The sequence below is a fragment of the Typopeltis vanoorti genome, chromosome 15 (assembly GCF_054136105.1).
Source record: "Typopeltis vanoorti isolate ZY-2024b chromosome 15, IOZ_Tvanoo_1.0, whole genome shotgun sequence".
NCBI lineage: Eukaryota > Metazoa > Arthropoda > Arachnida > Uropygi > Thelyphonidae > Typopeltis > Typopeltis vanoorti.
Window position 1 is genome coordinate 13,547,702 of NC_143563.1, and position 25,048 is coordinate 13,572,749.

The 25,048-nt window shown below is 37.9% G+C and overlaps 1 protein-coding gene across 1 annotated transcript in view; it reads right to left on the reverse strand.

Annotated features, from left to right (window-relative positions):
- Nucleotides 1-25,048, reverse strand: part of LOC150098397 (protein ROP-like) — a 312,656-nt gene that overhangs the window by 220,588 nt on the left and 67,020 nt on the right. Inside the window, exon 3 of the mRNA XM_090405016.1 lies at nt 2,373-2,449. Coding sequence (XP_090261142.1) covers nt 2,373-2,449 — 77 coding nt within the window. The remainder of the gene's footprint in view (nt 1-2,372; nt 2,450-25,048) is intronic.

A 25,048-nucleotide genomic window follows, 5' to 3' on the forward strand; every position in this document is an offset into this window, starting at 1 on the left:
TGGACCGGAGAACTTGAAGAGGAAGGTTAAAGATTGGTGCGCCAACCCCGTTTAACATGGGATAAGGCAGAGTGAAAGAAGAAGAAGAAGAAGAATGGAAAAGTCATATTGCAAAGTGCCAAGAGAAGAGCTATTTCAAATGCTACAATTGTATTGTGTAAATGGCACATATCGAGCAATACATGGTCTATATTTAAGTTGTAAGTTAGCAGAATTGGAGGTATAGGAAAATGGTTGGATGTTAAATCAGGTGTGAGATGAGTGTTCATTATCTCAAATATCACATTTTCCATCATCTACGTCGATCACATCATGAAGGAAAGTGGCTTTAGGCCTGATACAAAAATTGTAGATATTCAGCTCTTTAGCTTATAAAAATGATGTTATACGTTTAAAACAATCCAGTACATGCCTGCAGGATTCTTTAACTAAACTGAATAATAACTGCTGTAATAAATTTGATAAAAAAATCAACAATAATAAAAAAAAGTATGAAAATAGGTAGGAATAATGAAATCATCAAAAATGTCAACTGCCTTCTAGCTTTTTTAGGCACAATTTTTAGTGAAAATGGAAGATGGAAAATTAAATTAAATTTTAATCTTCCTACTATTTTCATAGTCTTTTTTTTTTTTTCTTTTTACCAAATTTAATACAGCAGGCATTCAACTTAGAGAATCCTGCAGACTTGTATTGGATTGTTTTAACAGTATAACATCATCTATATACAGTTGAATATTTCCAATTTTCACATAAGGTCTAATAATAATAATAATAATAAATATGGAAACAGATGACAGAATAAGAAGAACTGGTATAGTGGAAAGTCAAATTAATCAATTTATATGGAATTATGGAATAAGAGAAACAAACACTTAACAGTATTCAAATCAATTTTAACTTATAGATTTGAGAACTAGGCTAGAAATAAAATGCTTGATCAAGGCTGGAGACCACAGATAAAGTTCTGGGAGAGATTAAGGAAGCGAAAAGATGGCATCAATGGACAAAACATTAAAACTGAGGATATTAGGAAAGAACTTTACATTGCTAGAATTCAGGAATGTAAAATCAGATTAGCTTTGAAAGCAAAGCTAATCTGATTGAGTATGGCTACTTAAACAAAGAGAAAAGGTTAGCAAAACAGGTATCTGTTGCCAGGATGGCAGGAACATGACACAAACCAAGATATCGGTCAATTGATATAGTAAGAAGTGTCTTAAAAACCAAAATATAAGATCACAATATTTGAATCCTGACCAACTCCAATATTGTTAGATCTTCATTTCCAGTATTTTGCTTCAAATTAATCTGTTAGAGATAACAGATTAATTTGTTGAAAGACTGTCACCTCCAACTCAATACAGAGTTTTGCAGATGACAGCACATTGCACTCCTTTCTTTCATTCGATAAACCTTACTCTACACAACTCACCTCAACCTACAGAACATCATCCACCACTGCCTTCAATTCAGATCTCCAAGCCATCCTCCAATAGGGCTCAGATAACCTCATCAATTTCAATGCTAGTAAAACCCAGTCCTGTCTTATTCCTCACAAAAAAAAACATCCTTCCCCCAGTATTATTTTTGATAACACTCAAATTCCCAGACAAGATGAGATCTCTCTTCTTGGAATTACCCTGACATCAAGCCTCTCCTGGCATAAACACATCACAACCATTGCATCCTCAGCTTCTAAAAAATTAGGATTTCTCTTTTGCTCAAGATGTTACTTTATCCCTGAACAACTGTTAACCTTATACAAATCACAAATCTGCCCAGCTATTGAATATTGCTCTCACATATGGGATGGGTCCCCTAAAAGCCCCCTCAAAATGAGTGAGGAAGCTTTTAATGACCCATCTCTTACCAACTCACTCCTCCAACTTTTGTACAGATGTTCAGTTTCTGCAACTTGCATATCCTATAAATATTTCCATAGCCAATGTTCATCTGAAACAGCATCAATAATTCCTCCACTTAGTACTAAGCTCGTTGGAACACATGCAGCTGCTGCTCAAAATCCCACCACAGTGCACCTTGAAACACACAGAACAAGTTTCTTTTCCTTCTCCTTCATTCCTGCTACTGCTGTATTGTGGAACAGTCTTCCCCCAATGTGTTTCCCAAGGAATACAATATACAGGCTTTTAAATCAAATGTAAAAAAGTTCCTTTCCAAACCCATTACCTATAAACGATACTAATGTACTATAGGTTGATCAACCAACTAACCTCTCGTGTATATGGGCTCAACATAAAGAGTTGCAATCCTGATTTACTTTTATCTCTAAGGAAATATTAGATATAAATTTACAACAATTCAAATATAGCATTTAGTGAATTAATAGAAGAATTTCTAAAATTTACTTTTTCTGTTGGAGTAATGAGATAAACAGCTTCCATGGTGGGCAATGGTTCTCTCTTCTTATTTAGATCTTCTACAACTAATTCAATAAAAAAAAATGTATATTACTTAGAAAATTATGTATAAAACTTTTAGTATTGAAAAGAAACATACACATTATTTTTCTATGGGGCACTAATATCATGTGTCATCAGTTACCCTGCTGTATCGTACATTATGTGTATATCAGAATGTCTTGTTTAGTGTCACTTAAGTAAAATCAATACTGTAGATAGTCATATTTTTTAAGAAAAAAATTTTATGACAAGAATGCTGTATCTCTTAAGCAGCAAAACAGGAAATATGCACAAGAATGTTTACCAGTTCCCTATCATTCTTGCTGAAAAGGATAGGAAAGTTACAAATTTGTACACATGAAAAGATACTTCTGCACAGAAAAATGTAAGCAATGAAAGCCATGCCATTTAAAAACACTATGGATGCATAGCAGAAGGGGTATAAAGAGCATCTTTTATTTGAAGACCGTTTTCAATAGTAAGTAATCAAAGAATGTAGGGAGAGGAAAAAACTTTGGCCAGTATTAGCCGAGTAAGTAATAAAAATACCAAACTCTCAACTTGGACCTAAACAGAAGTATAAGCTGCTAGTAAAACTGGCAAGGTGCAGCAAATCCACAGGTAATCGAGTCCAAAAGTAGTTTCAACGAACTGTCACAACAACTATTGCTGTGGTTTGCTAGACATAGGTAAGTAAATCCATCAAAAATCCTATATCACAGGGTTTTAAAACTAGCAGCGACTGAGAAGCAGCATGTGAATAAATGACTCGAGAACAAAGAGCGTTAGATTTTATCACAATATCAGAGAGATGCAACTATTTTGCCACTGTTAGTGACAGTGATCATGCTATACTTACCCTAGGAGGTAGCCAACTATATGGGTGTTCTAACCATGATAGATTACATGCTGAACTACAAAGCTCATCTTTTATTTATTATTTTTATGCTGGGCCCATACACGAGGAGTTGGTTGATCAACCTATAATATATTAGTACTGTATATGGGTAGTGGGTTGGGAAAGGAGGAACTAGTTTACATTTGATTGAAAAGCCTGTATATTGTATTTCTTGGGAAACACATCAGGGGAAAACTGTTCCGCAATACAGCAGTAGCTGGGTTGAAGGAGGAGGAAAAGACACTTGTTCTCTGGGTTTCAAGGTGCACTGTGAAGGGATGTTAAGCAGCAGTTGCATGTGTTCCAATGGACATAGTACCAGGTGGGGAATTATTGATGTTATTTCAGATGAACATTTGCCATGGAAATATTTATAGAATACACAATTTGCATATGAAGGAAAGTGGTATTAAACCTGATATCAAAATTGGAGTTAATCTCAGCTCTTTGCTTTATGTGGATGATGTTATACTTCTAAATAAATCGGCTACAAGTCTGCAAGATTCCCTGACTAAATTGAATAACTGTTGTAATAGAGATGGTATGAAGGTCAGCATTAAAAAGACAAAGACAATGAAAATATCAATTGCATTGTGAATGGAGAACCTATAGAACAAGTAAAATATTTCATCTACTTAAGCACAATGTTTAGTGAAGATGGTAAATTAAATATGGAAATAGACAACAGAATCAACAAAGCTTGTATGGTAGGAAGTCAATTGAATAAATTTACATGGAATAAGAGAGAAATTAGCCAAAACACTAAATTAGCTGATACAAGATAGTGTTTAAACCAATTTTAACTTATGGATCTGAGAGCTGGGTTAGAAGTAAAACACTTGACCAAAAACTAGAGACTGCAAATATGAGTCCTGAGAAAGATTAGGGGCATGAATAGATGGCATCAATGGCAATATCTTGTTAAAAACAAGGATATTAGGAAAGAACGTGATATTGTTAGCATCCAGGAATGAATTAGCAGAGCTAATCTCAGGTGGTATGGTCACTTAAGCAGAATGGGAGAGGAAACATTTTGGAAATTTATGGAGACAACTACCGTGTTGATTTATATTAAAGGAGCAGAAAACTTTAGTTTAATATAAACCAAAATACACACTCGATGTTTCGACCTTCATATCAAGGTCGTCATCTGGAGCATACACAATATATACACAAAAACAAGCTACACTACAATCTACATGGTTTTGCTAAAGTTACTGACCAACCGTTACAACAATTATTGGCCTGACATCTGGTGAGAAAAAAAAAACTTTACTACATCAAAGCTAGAATCCTATTATTATTATCTATTAGGTTACAAAATTAAATTGGGCTGGAGAGCAACATGTTTATATATATATTAAAAAAAATAATAAAAAATTATACATATTTCAACCAAGTGGTATGGGATAGTTTCCAATAAAGCTGAAATTGCTTCAAGTCTTAAAGTATGCTAGATACTAAGTAGGCTGAATATGTGCCATCCAAATTCTTGGAATTTTTATGCCTCCATTATTGTTGAGTTAGGGTGGTTAATCAGAATTTCACAGGCTTCTTTAAATTTTCTTTCATACCAGGTTTTTGTATGATGTAAAGAGCAGGTACTGTACTTTGGTTTACATTAAACTAAAGTTTTTTACTCCAACATGGTAGTTGTCTCCATAAATTTCCAAAATGTATTCTGATCACCATGTAAGCATGAAAGAAAGGAAATGGGAGAGGAAAGATTAGCAAAACAAGTGTTCTCTGCCAAGCTGGCAAAGGAAGACCAAGATATAGGTGGATTGATACAGTAAAAAGTGCCTTAGAAGACAGAAATATAAGACCTGATAATATTGGAGTCGTCTTGACATTTAGCAGACTGATTTGGAAGAAAATTGTAGATAGGAAGTTAGTAATCATGTAAATTTTTCATGTAGTACTATCATATCCTTTACACCCCTTGAGGGTGTATATCACGAATTTGATGATGACAATTTGCCGAAACCAAACATCTGTGCAAAAGTGGGGAGAGTGAGTTGGTAAGAGATGTGTCATTTATCAATCAAATTGCTCTCCTCTGTTTGAGTCAAGCATTTTGAGAGAGCTCTTAAGAGCCCTACTCCAAATGTGAGAGTGGTATTCAATAGATGGGCAGATATGTGATTTGTGTAAGGTTAACAGCTGTTCAGAGGTGAAGTAATGCTTTGAGGAAAAGAGAAAATCTTAATTATTTTTATGGCTATTTAGCCTATTTTTTTTTAGGAGTACCCCCCTTTTTTTTTTATAATGTCATTGGCTTTTTACTCAAATTTTAGGACATTACTGATGTTTTATAGGGACAGATATATGAAGAATATATAGGATGAAAACAATTAAATATTTAAACAATAAAAAAATGCAACAACCAAAAGAAAAACGGAATACAAAATACAGGAAAAACAGAAATAGCTGTCCATGCCCTCGAACAGAAACATATCCCACAAATTGACGAGGCCGTAATAGTAGAACATACAAGAAAGTGAAACAATGCTTAAAAATCGGAAACGATAGCCATAAAATGTGACAAAAACTCAATAGACGTCCACTGGCCCTACATAATTTCCGAGAGTTGGAAACTTCAGAACATAAAAATTAGGTCACAACTTCGATCAATAGAATACAACGCAGATACACCAAAGACAGAAACACCGAGCTGGCATGACATAGCCTCCACTTTCCCCCCATGAGCTCCTAAGACTAAGCACTGTGGAAATGGCTCACACCCCATTCTCCCACCCCCTGATCTTATCCCATAATATCCTTCTCCTTCCCCAAACATTTCTATTTTCACTCACATCCCAAAGTATTCTCTGTCCACCTTTAATAATTTTAAAAAAATAAAAAACCCGGTTTTTCAGAAAGTTCATATACCTCTCTTACCTCACCAATAATTCTCCCACATCTCTCAAACTCCACTTTTTCCGACCCTCCCCCTTCCATACTTCTTTCCTTCAACAGTAGATGAATGCATATTGCCATATGCTGCTGAAAAAGATGACAGTCCGCAACAGCCTAGAAAGGTATGTCCAGTTTTTTCATCCTATATATTCTTCATATATCTGTCCATATAAAACATCGTTATGCCCTAAAATTTGAGTAAAAACCCAATGACATTATAAAAAAGGGGTACTCTTAAAAAAAAATAGGCTAAATAGCCATAAAAGTAACATTTACTTAGAGGAGTAACATGGATAAGGTCTATCAAATGAAACAGAGAAGTGCAATGTGCTTTCATCTGCAAAACTGTGTATTGGGTTTCATTGAAATCCTATTTTAAGAAGCTGAGAATATAATGGTTGTGATGTGTTTATGCCAGTAGAGGCTTGATTGTCAGGGTAATTCCAAGTAGAGAAATCTCATCTTGTTTAAAAATTTGAGTGTTATCAAAAATAACACTGGGAGAAAATTGAGAAATAAGACACAACTGGGTTTTACTAACATTGAAATTGATGAGGTTATCTGAGTCCCCATTAGAGGATGGCTTGGAGAGCAGAATTGAGGGCAGTGGTGGTTGATGATGTTCTGTAGGTTGCAGTGAGTTGTGTAGAGTAAGGTGAAACAGATGAAACAGAGAAGTGCAATGTGCTTTCAGCTGCAAAACTGTGTATTGGGTTTCATTGATATACAGAAGAAAGAGTTGGTGAGAGAACAGAACAGAACCTTGTGGAACCCCCAGCATTAGTTGGATGGCAAGAGGATAGGGAACCATCCACAATCACACAAAGCATATGCATCTAGACAGGGGAAGCTGGCAATCCAACTGAAGAAGTCCTGAGACGGTCCAAATGATGAGAGTTTGCTTAGTAAGCCTTCGTGCCAGACCCAGTCAAAAGCTTTTGAGATATCAAGTACAACTACTTGATATTTGCCAAACTTCTCCATGGCATTTATCCAGAGATGGGTGATGTATGTGAGTAGATCTCCTGTTTATCAGCAGCGACAGAATCCATACTCATGGTCATTTATTAGCTGAGTACCTTCAAGGTGGTGTGTAGGAGTTGGGAATTGATGGTTTTCTCCATTACTGTAGATAGGACTGAGGTGAGCAAGATAGGGTGGTAGTTAGATGGCAGTGATATGTCACCCTTCTTGGGAATGGTTGACTATACGACAATTTCCATGTGGGATAGATACCAGTGGAGTAAGAGAGTATATGCAGGTGGCATAGGATAGGAGTCAGTTCTGGTGCACAAACATTCAGGACAAATGAAGGAATGCCATCAGAGGCAAGAGACTGTCTAATTTAGACAATAGTTTTCTGATATCTTTCTGGCAAAAGGATATAGGAGGCAATGTATATTGGGCAGATGGGATAGTTGGGAGACATTTACCATTGTCAGTTATGGTGTATGCATTGGAGGCAAAGTATGAAGCCAGGAGACTGGCTTTTTCTGTGGATGATGATGCAATAGAGCCATCTGGGTATGATAGGGGTGAGAATAGTGTTGGGCAAAAGTTACAACCAACTGTTTGGCAAGAGACCGAAAGGTTCTGCTGCCACTTGGACAAGCTGCAAGCTTCCTGCATTTTTTTTTTTTTTTTTTTTTTTTTTTGTTCTTTCGAACTCCTGTTCTGGAAGCACTGATAATTTTCTTGCATCTATTTTGGACTTGAGTATATGCACTGAAGGAGGATGGAGTTCTTGATGTGCGATAGTTATGGTATGCTTGATTTTTCATTTGTACAGCCTTGGCACATCTTTTGGAGAAGGGTTCAAATAAGGAATGGCAGTTCAGAGTAATGTGAGGAATGTATGTTTCTATTACTTTGGTGATACATTCAGTGCATATGCATATGCAATGGAAGGCTAAAAGCAATAGTCCAACCCATGGGAATGAAGCATAGAAATCATGGAGGCTGTCCCACTTGGCACTGTTATAATTACTATTACTATTATTACGGGCAACTCCAGGGAGTCATTAGACTCATCGAGGGAGGCCCGAAACATATATATAAACATATAATGCCAAAGTACTCTTGTATGAGAGTAGCTGTGTAAGCTTTGTTGCATGGGGAGGAGATGAGCACTAGATTGTGGTAGGAATTATCTAATGGGCATTACATTCACTGTGTATTTGGAAGGATCGTTAGTAAGGAAGAGATCTAGAGTGTTTGAGGGGGGTGGTTCAGGTTATCTGGTATTCTGGTTGGCATGTGAAGAATTTATGTAAGGTCGTTAGCAATGGCAAATGTTTCAGCATCTCTGACTTCATGATCTGCACAACTAGAGGAGGAAAGCCAGTTGGTGTTGTGGACATTAAAATCTCCTAGGAGGATGATTTCGATTTTGGGAAAGTGGGACTGAAGAAAATCAATTTTTAAGGAGAGGAAATTAAAGAACTCAGAGTAGCTGGTGGCACTAGGGAGTGATAGAGAGAGCAAATGAATTTGGCTGAGTGGGGAAGAGATATTTTCAACCAAAGAAGGTCAAAGTTGGGCAATTCTAGGTTGGGTGCTCTCTGGCAAGGTATGTCAGAGCAGATGTATGTGCAGATATCATCCTTGGGTTGAAAGGAGTAAAGAGCATGTAGTTCAGAAGGTTGAGATGAATAGTGCTGGAGGAAGTGAGATTTGAGTTTCTGTCAAAAAAGAGTAGGTGGGGTTTGGTAGACTGAAGATGGTAATGGACACTAAGATTGCAATTGAGGCCATGGATGTTAGTGAAGTGGATAGGCAAGGTTCTGTGGGGCATATATTTGACTGCAATGGTCTTGCACATTTCCTATGCAGTGTCCTGCATGCTGGTCTCCATGGTGGATACTAGTGGTGTACTTGATTTTTGCACTAATTTCACTTGTTTGTGGTCTATGATCCAATTATTGTTTCCATTTTGGCATTTTTCTTCAAGTTGTTTTTGAAGATGAAGTTCTTGTTCTCTCTGGGCAAACGTTAAGTTAGGTCGAGCACATATGCATAATTGGGGGCAAGTGTCCTTGAACTTGTTATTAATTTATATGTGCTTGTCTATATATCACAAGTCAATTTTACATGCCGTGGAAAGTTCGTTCCATCCTTTCTTTTATTTTGGGATCAGATGTGATGGCACCTGACAATATTTCTAAAATCAAAGTTGCATTCTTCTAATTTGCTGATGTCTTCTTAGTGATTTACCATTTTCTGTCAGAAACAAGAGAATCTATTTTCAATTGAGTGTGTATCATTGATGCAATTAGGTTGCAGATTTCATTAGCGGACAAGGATGCTTCTGTGGTGCAGCGATCATTGAATAGCTCAAGTTTCACTTCCAGAGTTCAGATTTTGGAAAATATTGTTTTGATCATAGTATTAAGGTGCTGTTTGAGGTTTTCAATTCGTTTCCCTAAAAAGGAAACGAATTGAAAAAAAGCTGGTTGAGGTAGATAAAAAGCATGTGTGTCGATTCATCTATTTTTTCACAGGAAGTATGTAGCCAGTAGCAACATAAATTGCACAATATACTTTTCTTTTTAATCGGTAACATCGATTTTACAGCTGCAATACTTCATATCGTTGTTGGGTTTGTCCACAATTGACGGCACTACTGACAAGACTCGAGGTGCTCTTTTATAGTTGGCCTTTGTTGCTACCATATCTTTACTTTGCATGGTAGGCATAGCAGGTGCTTGCACATTTCTGATTTTTAATTGTCAAGATATCTGATTTCATGCACTATAAGTACTTACGGGTTGTGCAGAAGAATCTGCTCTTCAGTATCGGTTGAGTTTAGTTGAATTAGTTTAATTAGTTTTCCATTTATTGATTAATTTGAACGAAAAACACGATAATGATAAAATGTGGGAACACAAGTTTAGAGTAGCTTATTCACAGGTGGCACCTGTGAATAAGCTACTCTAAACTATTTGGTATCCTATCAAATTTACTAAGAAATTTGATAGGATACCACATAAAAGGCTATTGCATAAACTGGAGAATATGGGATTGGAATATAAGCTATTGGTTTTGGATAAGTAGGTGGTTGACAAACAGGCATCAGACAGTAGTATATGGGGGAGATCTATATATTAACGATATCAGAAAGGGCCTGACAGAAAATCAATTGTTTACTATGATGCAAAGATAGGCAGAGCAATCAGAGATGATACTGATATACATTTACAGGGCTATTTGAACAGGAAGTGTGGGCAAAAGATCACAGCTGTCAATTCAGTGTTAGTAAGCGTAAAGTTATGCAATTTGGCATGATGAGATATCAAATGGTATATTATACTGGTGGGATTATGCAAGGAGTAACTGACAAGGCTAGAGATCTTGGGGTTATGGTGAATAGGAAGTTCAAGGGTCACACTCTGGGGAAAAAAAAAAAAAATAAAATAAAATAAAAAATTAGACGATAATTGCAATGTTGAAACACTGTCATGTAAAGATATGAAAGTAATGTTGCCGCTTTACAGTGCACCTGGACCACTGTGTGCAGATTTGGTCTCCTGGGTTCCAAGGGAATAAATAAGCTGTGAAAAGGGTACAAAGAAGAGTTACAAAGATGATATTGGAATTATGGAATAAACTGAAAATATATGGACTGCAGACACTGGTAGACAGAAGGAGTGGTGATATACTAGAGGTCTATAAACTTTTGAGAGTGTCAAGTTAAGCACTTTGGCATGATAAGATTTCGAAAGGCATTTTATATTGTGGGATTATGCTTACAGAAACTGAAGATCTTGGAGTTATGGTGGATAGGAATTTGAAGTTCAAAAGTCACATACCAAAGATGGAGAGAGGACAAGGGACATCTCTGGAAGTTAAGTTTGTGTGTTCAAGTAGTGTGCATCTGATGCAAATGAGTTTAAGAGAAGTTATGACAGCTGGTGTGGGTGATATATGCCCTCCCTCAAAGGCTCCTTAACTCCATGGAGGTTTAATAAAAATGTTCTAGCAATTTACTCATGTTTTATAACAATGTTATAACCGAGTTGGATAAAGGGAATGGATACACTACGATACTGCTGGATTTTGCTAAGCCATTTGTCAGTAAACCACACAAAGGGAGGTTGCATAAGTTAGAGAATATGAGAATATCATATACAACTTCTGATTTCGATAAGTGGGTGGTATCAGAAAGTGGTATATGGAGACTGTGAATATGTCAGATTTAAAGTGACTAGTGGTGTACCTCAGGAATCAGCTCTTGGACCACTGTTGTTCAATCTATACATTAATGATATTGAGAAGGACCTGACAGGAGATGTTCAATTGTTTGCTGAAGATGCAAAGATAAGCAGAACAATTCTGGAATGTACTGATAAAAATGTTCTAGCAACTGTGGACTGCAGACACTGGTAAATAGCAGTATTATTATTATTATCCCAAGACCCCACTTACACAAATTGATTTAAATAACCTGGAACTGTGGGCAAATGATAATCACTATCAAATCAATGTTAGAAAGCATAAAATTATGCACTTTAGCATAATGAAATTTCCAAAGGCATTTTATATTTGGGAGATTATGATCTGAGAAACTGATGAAGTTAGGCATCTTGAAGTTATGGTGGAAAAATTTGAAGAATTAGAAATTTGAAGTATGAAGGTCACGTAGCAAAGATTAGAAATATAATTCAGAAGATAACTGTGATATTAAAATAAACAATAAACATTGACATATAACGATAAGAAGTCATTTTTAATCTTCAAAAGGCCTTGATATGACCACACCTGTACTACTGGGAAGAGATTTTGTATTTTCAGTTTGAAGGGGATACAGAATCTGTGGAAAGTGGGCAAGAATAAACACAAAGGTTAACAAAGATGATATATAGATTATGGAATTTAGATTATGAGGACAGACTAAGAGTGTTTATGGACAGACACAAGTAAATAGGAGTATTATTATTATTATTCCAAGATCCCATGGATTCAAAAACTAATCTAGGATGTCCTTTTGTCATACACACACAGCTCATCATACTGTGCCTTAAACACACTCAAATTCTCTGCAGAAACCACACTCTCAGGTAAGGCATTCCAATCATTCACAGCTCTGAGCACAAAAAACTTGCTTCTCACTCCCTCCTTATACAGCTTCCAGGGATTACCTCTGGTTCTCCCCTGATCTCCCACTGTTTTCTGTAAAACCAAGATCCCATGGATTCAAAAACTAATCTAGGATATCCTTTTGTCATACACACACACAGCTCATCATACTGTGCCTTAAACACACTCAAATTCCCTGCAGACACCACACTCTCAGGTAAGGCATTCCAATCATTCACAGCTCTGAGCGCAAAAAACCTGCTTCTCACTCCCTCCTTATACAGCTTCCAGGGATTACCTCTGGTTCTCCCCTGATCTCCCACCATTTTCTGTAAAACCTCTACAACATTGATCCTATAGCAACCCCTTACTAACTTGTAGGTCTGTCATATCACTCCCCTTCCTGCTATTCACTAGACTCTGTAAACTGCATCTTCTCAACCTTTCCTAATATTTGACATTCGAGAGATCAGAAACTACCTTAATCAGTCACCTCTGGACCCTTTCCAACATCTCTTCGTCTTTTTGAAAACCAGTTGACCAAATCTGTGCACAGTAGCCCATGTGTGGACAAATCAAAGCCTTATACAATGAAACAAGAAACTCCTTACCTCTGCAAGTCTCCTCTGCATCACTCCCAGAATTCTTTGTGTTGTCCTCACAATTTTGACAATTATGTCCCCTATATTTCAGATCCCTATCCACCATCACCCCAAGATCTCTTATTTCCTCCATCTCCAACAACATATTCCCACCAAGCATAAATTCTACATCCCATCTTTATTTCCTAAATTTCAAACCCTTACGCTTCGCAACATTGAACTCGCATCCCCATTCCCATGCTCATTCACAGCAATGGCTCTAAAACAGATCCTTGAGGCACACTACTAGTGACCTTTCTTTTTCGGGATATTGCTCCTCAATACACAACTTGCTGATACCTATCAGGTAGCCAGTCTCCAATCCAGTGCACTAATCTAATACCTAACCCCATCCGCTCTAGTTTGACAATCAAACTTATCACGCGGTAATCTATCAAAAAGCATTTGCAAAATCTAAGTATACTACTGTGTATCACTTTCCTCTGTCCAAGGACGCTATCACCTTATTGTAATAAGTAAGTAGATTACTGAAACATGACCTCCCTTCAGCAAAATCCATGCTGCCCATCAAAGATAATACAATTGTTGTCAACCCAATTCTGGATCCTAGTTCTCACCAGCTTCAACAACTTACAAAACAACACCTGACACACAGATAGGCCTAAATTTGATGCTTAAGTTCTATCACCTTCCTTATAAAGCAGCAGAATCTTGCCCTCTTTTCCTTCCTTAGGAACTCGACCCAATGCAAGACTCATTAAAAAAATATGTCAAGGCAGATGTCAACTCTCTGGCACATTCCTTCAGAATACATACATAGTGATATATTATCAAGTCCCACAGCCTTATTAACATCAAGTTTGCTCAATTCCCTATACACCTCTTGCACACTTACAGTTGGTCTCTCCTCCCCATCATCAACTGCCCTCAATCTCTCCATGATGTTACATTCACAACAACAAAAGACCTTTATGAACTGCTCATTAATATCTCCACTATATCTTCTGCAGCAGTTGTCCCTATACCATTTTCTCCAATCAATGTCATCTTTCCATAACAATTGTTTTTTTTTGTTGACTACATATCAAAAACACTCTCTAGGATTCTTTTTGGGTTCATTGGTTAACTGCTGCTCATATTTGACTTTTGCTACCCTTACCAATCAAGTCATCCTCCTTTCCAGCTCTTTGTAATCCTCATGGAATTGATTATTACCACTTCTCTTATGCTACCACCATAATGCCTTTTTTTTTTCCATCTGTATTGCATGCTTAATCTCTTCATTCATCCATTTCACACCTACCTTATTTAACCTTCTGACCATAGGAATACATTTAGACATTGCTTCTTGAACCTTGTAGTTCCACATATACCCTTTTGTTGGAAGTTTTTTCCCACTTGGTTAGACTATAATAAATTCAGTTTAATCCTTTATCCATTTCACATCTACCTTATTTAACCTTCTGACCATAGGAATACATTTAGACATTGCTTCTTGAACCTTGTAGTTCCACATATACCCTTTTGTTGGAAGTTTTTTCCCACTTGGTTAGACTATAATAAATTCAGTTTAATCCTTTATCCAAGTGTAAGCAAACAAAGTTTGAACCTACAGTATCTTCAGGACCAAGGCAATTCGTGGTAAAGGTGGATCAAGCTCTCACCACTACTTGTCTTGGTATCTCCCATAATGCAAAGCACATCTCCTTGCAGATGTATAATGCTATGCATTAAGGGATGGGCCACTACCCAGACCCGTTTTGACCTTTATTGAGGTCTCATCAGTGGGAGCCAGACTTAGAGGTGGTGATACTAAGGTGGAAGTAATGGAGAAGTCATATTTACCTATACAAGTTGCCAAAAGGTGTCTTACCTTATTATTAAATTACTCTGGATTTAGAGAAATATGTTGGAGTTTTTTTCCACTTGGTTAGACTATAATAAATTTAGTTTAATCCTTTATCCAAGTGGCTTCTCCATTACTTCCACCTTAGTATCACCACCTCTGGGTCTGGCTCCCACTGACGAGACCTCAATAAAGGTCAAAACCGGTCTGGGTAGTGGCCCTTCCCTTAATGCATAGCATTATACATGTCTGCAAGGAGATGTGCTTTGCATTATGGGAGATACTAAGACAAGTAGTGATGAGAGCTTGGTCCACCTTTACCACAAGTTGCCTCAGTCCTGAAGATACTTCAGGCAAAACTTTGTTTGCTTATACTTGGATAAAGGATTAAACTAAATTTATTACATATACCCTTTCCTTACAAAGGTCCTCACACTGCTGGAATAAGACCACCCAGGTAATCACTTCATGGTCACTCTCACCAACTGGAGGGTGATTTGACGCCTCATTTATAATTACATCTTCTGATGAGATGATCAAATCCTAGATCCTTAATCCTCGAGCCCTATGTTACATACTATCTGAGGTAGTTGTCCCTCAAAAACTCAAGAAACTCATTTTCTTTACTTCCAGTTGCTATCTCATCATCCCAGTCTATATTGCCATAATTAAAATCACTCATAATGATCACCCTTTTCTTATTTTCTTGGGTAATTTGATTATACATTTCATAGTCACTACCATCAACATTACTAGGTCTATAACAACATGCAACTAAGTATTTCATTCTATTCACCTCTATCTCACACCATACTGCCAAAAAGTCAATCATCAGGTGCCCAGGATTGAACTGAGGACCTCTCGATCTGCCAATATGATAGAAGGCTATTAAATTCTTTAAGGGTGGTATAGGATATCGACTGATGAAAGTTTTCATTATGTATAGAAGGAGGGAAGAAAACAAGTGTGCATCTGTGGAGAGCTTGATATTTCTCTCATAGAGCAGTGAGTGAGACAACAGTTTGTATGCTGAAGCAATGAGTGCATCTAGTGTGAATGAGTTTAAGAGAAGGTATGACAGCTATTGTAGGAGATCTATGGCCTACCTTTGTGAGGCCTTGGCTCCCAAGAGGTCTCAGATAATATTTTCTGACATTTAAAATTGGAATATTATCATCATCATTACACTCTCCCCCCACCCCCACCGAGTCAGCAGACTCATGAAAGATTCACTCAACTGATAACACATATATCATATCGAACCTTCAACTCCTCAAAACTCCTTGCATTGAAACATTCTGGGAATGTGTATTTACTCACAATTCTCCACGTAAAAAAATCTATTCTAACACTACTCTTCTTCATCATACTCTTGCACAACTTCCAGATATGTCATTTGGTTCTTTTTCTCTCACCTTCTACTCTCTTTATAATCTCCTCGCTAAACAAACATCTATCTTATTGCCTCTTTTTCTACTATCCACTAAGCTATTTCCATAGCCACCATTCCAAAGTCCTAATATTGCCATAACTCATCTTTAGATCTTCCCCAATGTTTCCACATCACAATGAAAACTAAGTGAAAAAATCTGATCACAACAGACCAAGTGTTTTCTGACCAGTGCTTTATACAGTGGCACAACCACCTACTTATCCCTACATGTCAGCATACTCCTTATCATAGCAGGGTGATGCTATGATGCGGGGTATGCACTGGAGCATGATGATTGACAGATTGAAATCTGTCAATCATCATGCTCCAGTAGAATTTTACATAGTATTGTTTGCTTTTTGTTTCTTGGTGTGTCTGTGTGATTTTTGTGTGCTTTCTGTGTTATTTTAATTATTATTTTTAAAATAAGATAGCGTACATATCGCACCGATAAAAAAAAAATGGCAGTCAGGTCGCCATGTTTGTGTAAGAGTTTTGATATAAAAGAGTTTATGCAATGTGCTGTCTATGAGACGTATGCTTTGCGAAGAGCGGTGGGAGTCTGGTTAGATGGTGATAGTGGAGTTAATATGTGCAGAAAGTGTAAGGAGAATGAGGATCTCAAGCGAGTTTTGGGTGGCGAGAGTGATATCGTTAAAGATAGTCAGAATATAGAAATTAGCGATGTGATAAGGAATTGTGAGGTAGTACCAGATAGGTGTGAGAGCGTCATTGAAAGTGTAAATGAAGGTAGAAATACAGAACGAATGGATGATTTAATTGATAATGAAAATGGTGAGACAGATGCAAGTAGTGAAATCGCACAGTTGAGCGGAGCGATACACAGAGCAAAGCGGCAACTGGAGCCTATGGAAAAATGTGTGCTGAACGTACCGACTAATAAACGCCGAAAGTCTGTTACGAAAAATAATAGAATGTTCGTAAACATAAATAAAATGAAGGAGCGAGTGCTGTATGGAGATTCACTATTAAGAGGTGTAATAGTTGAGAGTTTGACGAAATCGTACCAGCCGGGTGCAAACATAAAGGATGTCAGCGAATCTATTCAAGTGCAAAAACAGAGGGTGAAAGAGATGATAATCGTGGCAGGAACAAATGATTTGAAAGAAGACAAAATGGAAATGATAGAGTATGTGAGGGAATTACTTGAGGTAGCAAAAGAGAAGAATGAGAGAGTTAGGATGGTGAGCATTTTTCTGCAGTATGACAGTGAAGTGTTAAGAAGGAGGGCCATAATTGCCAATGACTTTATGCGTGGGTTATGCATGGAGAGTGGTGTGGAATTTGCGGATGTGTGGAGTGAGTTCGATGGGCGAAAGGATTTATATAAGATGGATGGGTTACATTTGAATGGATTTGGTGTACGGAGGCTTGAAAAAGTGTTAATGAATGAAGTACAGACTCAGGGAAACTAGATTTATTAAGGGGGGGAGTAGATATGCAGACTTTAGGGAGGCAGTTGAGTGTGTGTGTGCGAGTATAATATGCCCGAGCGAGTACGAAGGACAATAGATCAGAATGGGATAGTTAGTATGAGGCATCAAAGTAGGGATGGGACTAATGGGCTTCTGCAATTCATGTATACTAATGCCAGGAGTATTAGGAACAAGAAGGAAGAGTTTTTGGCCTTGGTTGGCACTTCCAAGCCACAGGTTGTTGGTATTAATGAAACATGGCTGACAGAAGATGATAAAACTAGTGGGATTGAATGCGACGAGTATAGCGTGTTCAGGAGTGACAAGGAGAATAAAAAAAGGGGGGGAAGTGTTATTGATGATAGCTGATGAGTTGCAGTCAAGGAGTATAGAAGTTGAACTGCAGGATAGAGAAAAGAGCACGTTTGAGGCTATTTGGTGTGAGATAGAGTCCAGCAGAACAAAATATACAATTGGGTGCTGCTATAGACCAAGTGATGAAATAGATGGTGGGGATAGTATGCATAGACAAATAGAAGAAATGAGGGTAATTATTATGGGTGATTTCAATTATCGTAACATTGACTGGAAAGAGGAGAGGGCACATGGGAGGAAGGAATTGGATTTTATGCAGTTATTAACGGACAACTATCTGCGACAGCATGCAGTGGAAAATACTAGGGGGCAGGTGCTTGACCTAGTAATTGCCTCTGAGAATGTGGCTGTAACGAACATGACCATGTTGCCACTAATTGGTGAGAGTGATCATAAGGTCATGACGTGGGAGGTAGCTAAAGGAGTGGAATTTACAATTAAGACAGGGTACATATGGAATCACCGGGCTGGTAAGTATGACAAGCTTAGGAGTGTGCTTGGTTCAGTGCCATGGCATGTACAATTGCAAGGGCTAGAAGTTGATAGTGCATGGGAGGGGGTTAAGAAGTGTTTGCATGAAGCAATGGCTGACTGTATACCTAGATTCCGAATAATAAATCAAGTAGGGGTTAAATGGATGAATAACACTATTAAGCTTGAGCTGCAAAAAAAGAAACAATTGTGGAAGGAATTTAAGGAGAAAGGTGACCAGCAGGTGCAGGAACAGTATAAAGCTCAGGCCAGGATGGTAACAAGGGTGGTAAGAAAAGCAAAACCGGATTACAAAAGAAAATTGGCCATGCAGGCTAAAGAGAATCCCAAACAGTTTTTTCAATATGTTGCAAGTAAAAGGAAAAATGTTCATGGCAGAATGATTTTAAAAAATGCTGAGGGTAGGGAGGTAACCGAATCAGTCGATACAGTGGAATTACTGAGTGAGCGCTTTGCAAGAGTATATCATCCAGGTGGTGACATTGCAGGAATGGAAGAACCAACAGCTTATACTGGAATTGTGATGAATGAAGTAGAGGTAAATAGTCTATTACAGAACCTCAATGTCAATACATCTGTGGGATTGGATGGTATACTAGCTCGTGTTGTATGTGAAGCGGCTAAAGAATTGTCACTGCCCTTGACCATTTTGTTTAATTTGAGCCTCGGGTCTGGGTCAGTCCCAAAGGGGTGGAAAGAGGGGAAAATAGCTCTGCTGCATAAAGGTGGTTGAAAGGCTGCTGTTGAAAATTACCGGCCAATCAGCATAACAGGAATCATTATCAAGGTCTTGGGAAAAAATAGTAAAGAGGAAAATGCAAGATTGGATAGATGAAAATGGGATACTGTATCGGGGACAGCATGGTTTTGTGAAGGGTAGGTCATGCCTCAGTAACTTGCTCACGTATTATAACACAGTGACGGCTGAAATGGATAAAGGTAATGGGTTTACAGTGATTCTACTGGACCTTGCTAAGGCCTTTGACAGGATACCACATGGAATTCTAATCAGTAAATTGCAGCATATGGGGATGGATATAGGGTTGGTGAGATGGATAGTAGGGTGGTTGACGGAGAGATATCAGAGAGTGGTTTATTCAGGAGTAGAGTCCACAAGACAGCCTGTGACTAGTGGTGTGCCACAAGGATCTGTTCTTGGACCACTGCTGTTTAATTTGTTCATTAATGATATACGAAAGGATCTGAGAGGAACAGTTCATTTGTTTGCAGATGATGCAAAGTTGGGTAGGGAAATAGTGAATGCAGATGATGTCAAAATTTTGCAGGATGATTTGGATAGATTGGAGGTCTGGGCTAAGGATAATGGATGTCAATTTAATGTGGCAAAATGTAAGGTTATACTTAAGTATAAAGAGCTAATAAGCTTCGTTTCGGCAATGAAAACATTACTAAAATTAAGGGGATATTAAATCCCACATAGTTTTAAAACTGAATAAGAAACTCAATGATAGGAAACAGAGAGTTTCTTGCCGAATATAGTAAACTATAAAGTATCGGCGAACACTAGCGCTAGCCAATGCAAGTGATCCTAGTACGTAGTACAATCACGGGCAACTAGTTGCAAAGGAGGTAAAGTTCAGATCGCTATTCTTAGGTATTTTCCATAATGTAAAAACACATTTCCTAGGAAATGTATGCTGTTATTACATTATGGAGGGAGGTCACTACCCAGACCGGTTTCAGCCTTTTTTGAGGCTTCATCAGTGAGTAGCTAGACCTAATACCGAAGTGTATAGCGAAAAGAACTTATACTCTGCGAACGAGTTTTCCAAGTAGGTGCAACCATTAAGTTACTTAAGTATAAAGAGCTAATAAGCTTCATTTCGGCAATGAAAACATTACTAAAATTAAGGGGATATTAAATCCCACATAGTTTTAAAACCGAATAAGAAACTCAATGATAGGAATCAGAGAGTTTCTTGCCGAATATAGTAAACTATAAAGTATCGGCGAACACGAGTGCTAGCCAATGCAAGTGATCCTAGTATGTAGTACAATCACGGGCAACTCGTTGCAAAGGAGGTAAAGTTCAGATCGCTATTCTTAGGTATTTTCCATAATGTAAAAACACATTTCCTAGGAAATGTATGCTGTTATTACATTATGGAGGAAGGTCATATACTTAAGTAACTTAATGGTTGCACCTACTTGGAAAACTCGTTCGCAGAGTATAAGTTCTTTTCGCTATACACTTCGGTATTAGGTCTAGCTACTCACTGATGAAGCCTCAAAAAAGGCTGAAACCGGTCTGGGTAGTGACCTCCCTCCATAATGTAATAACAGCATACATTTCCTAGGAAATGTGTTTTTACATTATGGAAAATACCTAAGAATAGCGATCTGAACTTTACCTCCTTTGCAACGAGTTGCCCGTGATTGTACTACGTACTAGGATCACTTGCATTGGCTAGCGCTAGTGTTCGCCGATACTTTATAGTTTACTATATTCGGCAAGAAACTCTCTGATTCCTATCATTGAGTTTCTTATTCGGTTTTAAAACTATGTGGGATTTAATATCCCCTTAATTTTAGTGTAAGGTTATACATTTTGGGGTGAAAAGATTAGCAACAGGTTTACTACATTGGTGGAATTGTACTCCAGGAAATTGATGAGGCACGAGATTTAGGAGTGTTGGTGGATAAGGAGTTGAAGTTTAGGGGGCACATTGCAAAAGTGGCCAAATCAGCTCATCAAATCACTTGGTTGCTGAAGAATACGTCGACAAGCAGGTTATTGTTTCTCTGTATCGAGACTTGATAAGACCCCATCTCGACTACTGTGCCCAGATTTGGTCACCTAGGTTTCTTCTTGATGGGGAGGAGGTTGAGAGGATCCAGAGGCAAGTGACCAAGATGATAGCAGGTCTGTGGAATGAACATTATGGGAACAGGTTGAGGATTTGTGGGTTGCAAAAATTGGTTGATAGGCGGAGGAGGGGAGATATGATTAAGACATTCAAATTACTGAAGGATTTCTATAAAATTAATTCAGAAGATATTTTTGAGAACAGGGCTGGTTGTGGGAGGACTAGGGGACATCCATGAAAACTGGACAAAAGTGTGGTTAGAGCTGGGTTCTTTACTTTTAGAGTGGTGAATGAGTGGAATGGGCTGCCAGAGTCTGTGGTGGATGCTGTGACAGTGAATGAGTTTAAGGCGAGGTATGATAGATAATGTATGAGTGTCGAATAGTTGTGATGACCATGATTTGGGGGCCTCCCTCGATGAGTCTAAGGACTCCCTGGAGTTGCCCGTAATAATAATAATATCATAGGCTGTGCTATAATATCATCTTTATTTTTAACAAATAATGAAAATTGTTCATCCAAGAATCCAGTTTACTATGGAAAAGGAAAAGAACAATTGTTTACCCTTCCTAGACACCTTAGTCATGTGCCTGCCTAATGATACACTTGCCTTCACTGTATACAGAAAACCCACACACACAGGCAGATACATTCACAAACTCTCCCACCACCACCCCTCACAACAATATGGCATCATTAAAACCCTTACCAAGAGAGCCCACAATCTTTGTTCCAGTGGAACCGCCCTCAGTACTGAGCTTAACCACACACACAAAACTTTCCTCTCCAATGGCTACTGCGAACACAGTATCAAAAAAATAATCAATTCCTCCCCCATTCCCCGTCCCTCTCGTCAACAAGAATTTAAAAATGCCATCACCATACCCTACATCCGTGGCACTTCGGAAAAAATAGCCAAGATACTAAAAAAGTATAACCTACACACAGCATATAAGCCCTACCGCAAACTGGCTACCCTTATCCGTTCTACGAAAGATCAGCTCCCTCCTTTCTCTCTGCCTGGAGTTTACAAAGTACCCTGTTCCTGTAAGCTTGCGTACTTTGGACAGACAGGCAGATCAGCATCCATCCGCCTGGAGGAACACAAGTCGTACATCGTTAAACACAACTATGGCCATTCAGGCTTGGCTGACCATGTTTTGGACACCACCCACAGAGTATCATGGAAGAAAACCACCATGCTCCACCACAGCAAATTCAAGAAAGAGAGACTTTTCTTAGAAGCAGCAGCAGATCTCAGAAACCAACCAAATCTTAACAAATACGGTTGCATTAAGCTTCTGAAGATTTGGGAAACAGTCATCACCAGAGGTCCCACCTTACATTCCAGGCCACCTACTACCGCCCTTAGAGGGCGCTCCACCTAGATAGGACTTTAGTGTCACCCACGTGGTTGGGCTTATTGTAAGTTTTTGTGTGCATGTTACATTAATTGTCTTTGTAATCCCCGTAGATGTCCTAGTGACTAGAACGAAATATAGGAAGTATTAAATTCTATTTTAATTCTTTTTGAGTGTTGTAAAAAATCCATTAAACCTCCAACATAATGTCCTCACAGCACTTAAGCCTCTACACAAGATGTCTATTTACATATTTAATTTACCATCTTCAGTAAACATTGGGCCTAAGTATCTGAAATGTTTTACTTGTTCCATAGGTTCCTTGTTCACAACACAGTTGACATTTTCAACAATTCTACCTATTTTCATTGTCTTTGTCATTTTAATGCCTTCATACCATATCTATTACAACAGTTATTCAATTTAGTCAGAGAATCTTGCAGACTTGTAGCGGATATATTTAGAAGTATAACATCGCCCGCATAAAGCAAAGAGCTGACATTAACATCTCCAATTTTGACATCATGTTTAATACCACTTTCCTTCATAATGTGATCCATATAGATAATGAATAACAGAGGGGATAATGTACATCCTTGTCTCACACCAGATTTAACATTAAACCATCTTCCTGTACTTCCTTCAATTCTAACTGCTGACTTACAACTCAAATAAAGACTAAGTATTGCTTGATATAATGCCCCATTGACACCATATAACTATAGTGTATTAAATAGCTTCTCTCTTGGCACCTTGTCATATGCCTTTTCCAAATCAACAAAACTTAAATACAGATCTTTGTTATATTCCCATGATTTCATCACTATTTGTCGTAAAAGTGAAGATCTGATCCTGACAGCCTCTATTTGACCTGAATCCAGCTTGTTCTTCACTAAGCTTTCTTCCACAATTCTTCTCAACCGTTTCTCAAGTATACTTGCATATATCTTACCAGGAACACTCAGTAGAGAAATACCTGTATAATTCTCACATTCAGTTTTATTTCCCTTTTTATATATGGGTACTATTACAGCTCTACTCCAATCATCAGGAATTCATCCGTCTGTCCAAGCTTTCTGAACTATGCAGTGCAGCCACTGTAAGACTTTTATACCACCATACTTCAGCATTTCTGGTCGAATATCATCTACTCCTGCTGCCTTTCCACATTTCAAGCCTTTGATGGCTTTTTTCTACTTCAAGTATGGATATGTATTCCTGACTGTATGCCTGTAGTGTTTTTTACCACTGTTCTATCACTGCTTGTTTCATTTAGCAATTTTTCGAAGTAATTTCTCCATACTTCAAGGATATCTTTTCTCCCGTTTTCATGTCACCTTTATCATCTCTAACTGCTTTTACAGCACTCTTTCCTCCATTTCTTCTTCGACAACCTCCAGAATATCTTAACACCTTCTTGATATATATTTTCTATGTTATTGCCAAAGTCATCCCATGACTTTTGTTTAGCTAGTTTTACATAGTGTTTCGCTTTCTTACATTTGTCTCTGTATTCTCTAAGAGCAAAAGCTGACTTATTTGCCAGGAACTTTTGATATGCTTTCTTCTTTTCCTTCACTGTCTCTTTAACTTCCTGTGTCCACCATAGAGTTCTGATTTTTCTATCCTTGCAGAAAACCTCACCACGTGCCTCTCTGGCTGAATCAATCAGGGTTTTCTTCAAGGCTTGCCACTGAATCTCCAAGGTTTGGTTCCTGTTCTCAAACTCTTTCATTTTTTCTTCAATAATCTTTGTGTATTTTAGTCCAGTTCACATCTAAGAGCTGCTCAACTTTTATTCACTTTTAAACTTTCTTACATGTTATTCTTTTCAATATGAAATTCAATTTTATCCTGCTCAAGACTAAATAGTGATCACTTCCAATTTCAAATCCTCTGTACACTCTGGTGTTCTGCACCAGGGAGAAAACATCACTATCAACAATAACATAGTCAATGAGACTTTTCTTATTCCTTGCCTCTTCTCTCCATGTGAATTTGTGCACATTTTTATGTAGGAACATGGTGTTAGTAATAACCAGTCCATGTCCTGTGCAGAAATCCAACAGGTATTTGCCATTATTATTAGCTTTGCTCTTTTCTCCAAATTCCCAAAATATTTTTGTATGTCTGACAATCATTTCCTACTCTGCTATTTAGATCCCCAACAAGGACCAACTTTTACTTTTTCATTGTGTCAGTTGCTTTTTCTAAAGCATCAAAAAATTCCCCCACTTCTGTGGGACCATAGGCAAAAATAAGGCTCATTGTCCAGTTCCCCATTCTCATATTTGCCCACATCACTCTACTTGAGACTGCCTGCCATTCAAGAAGATCAGCCTTGTATTTTGTGTTGAA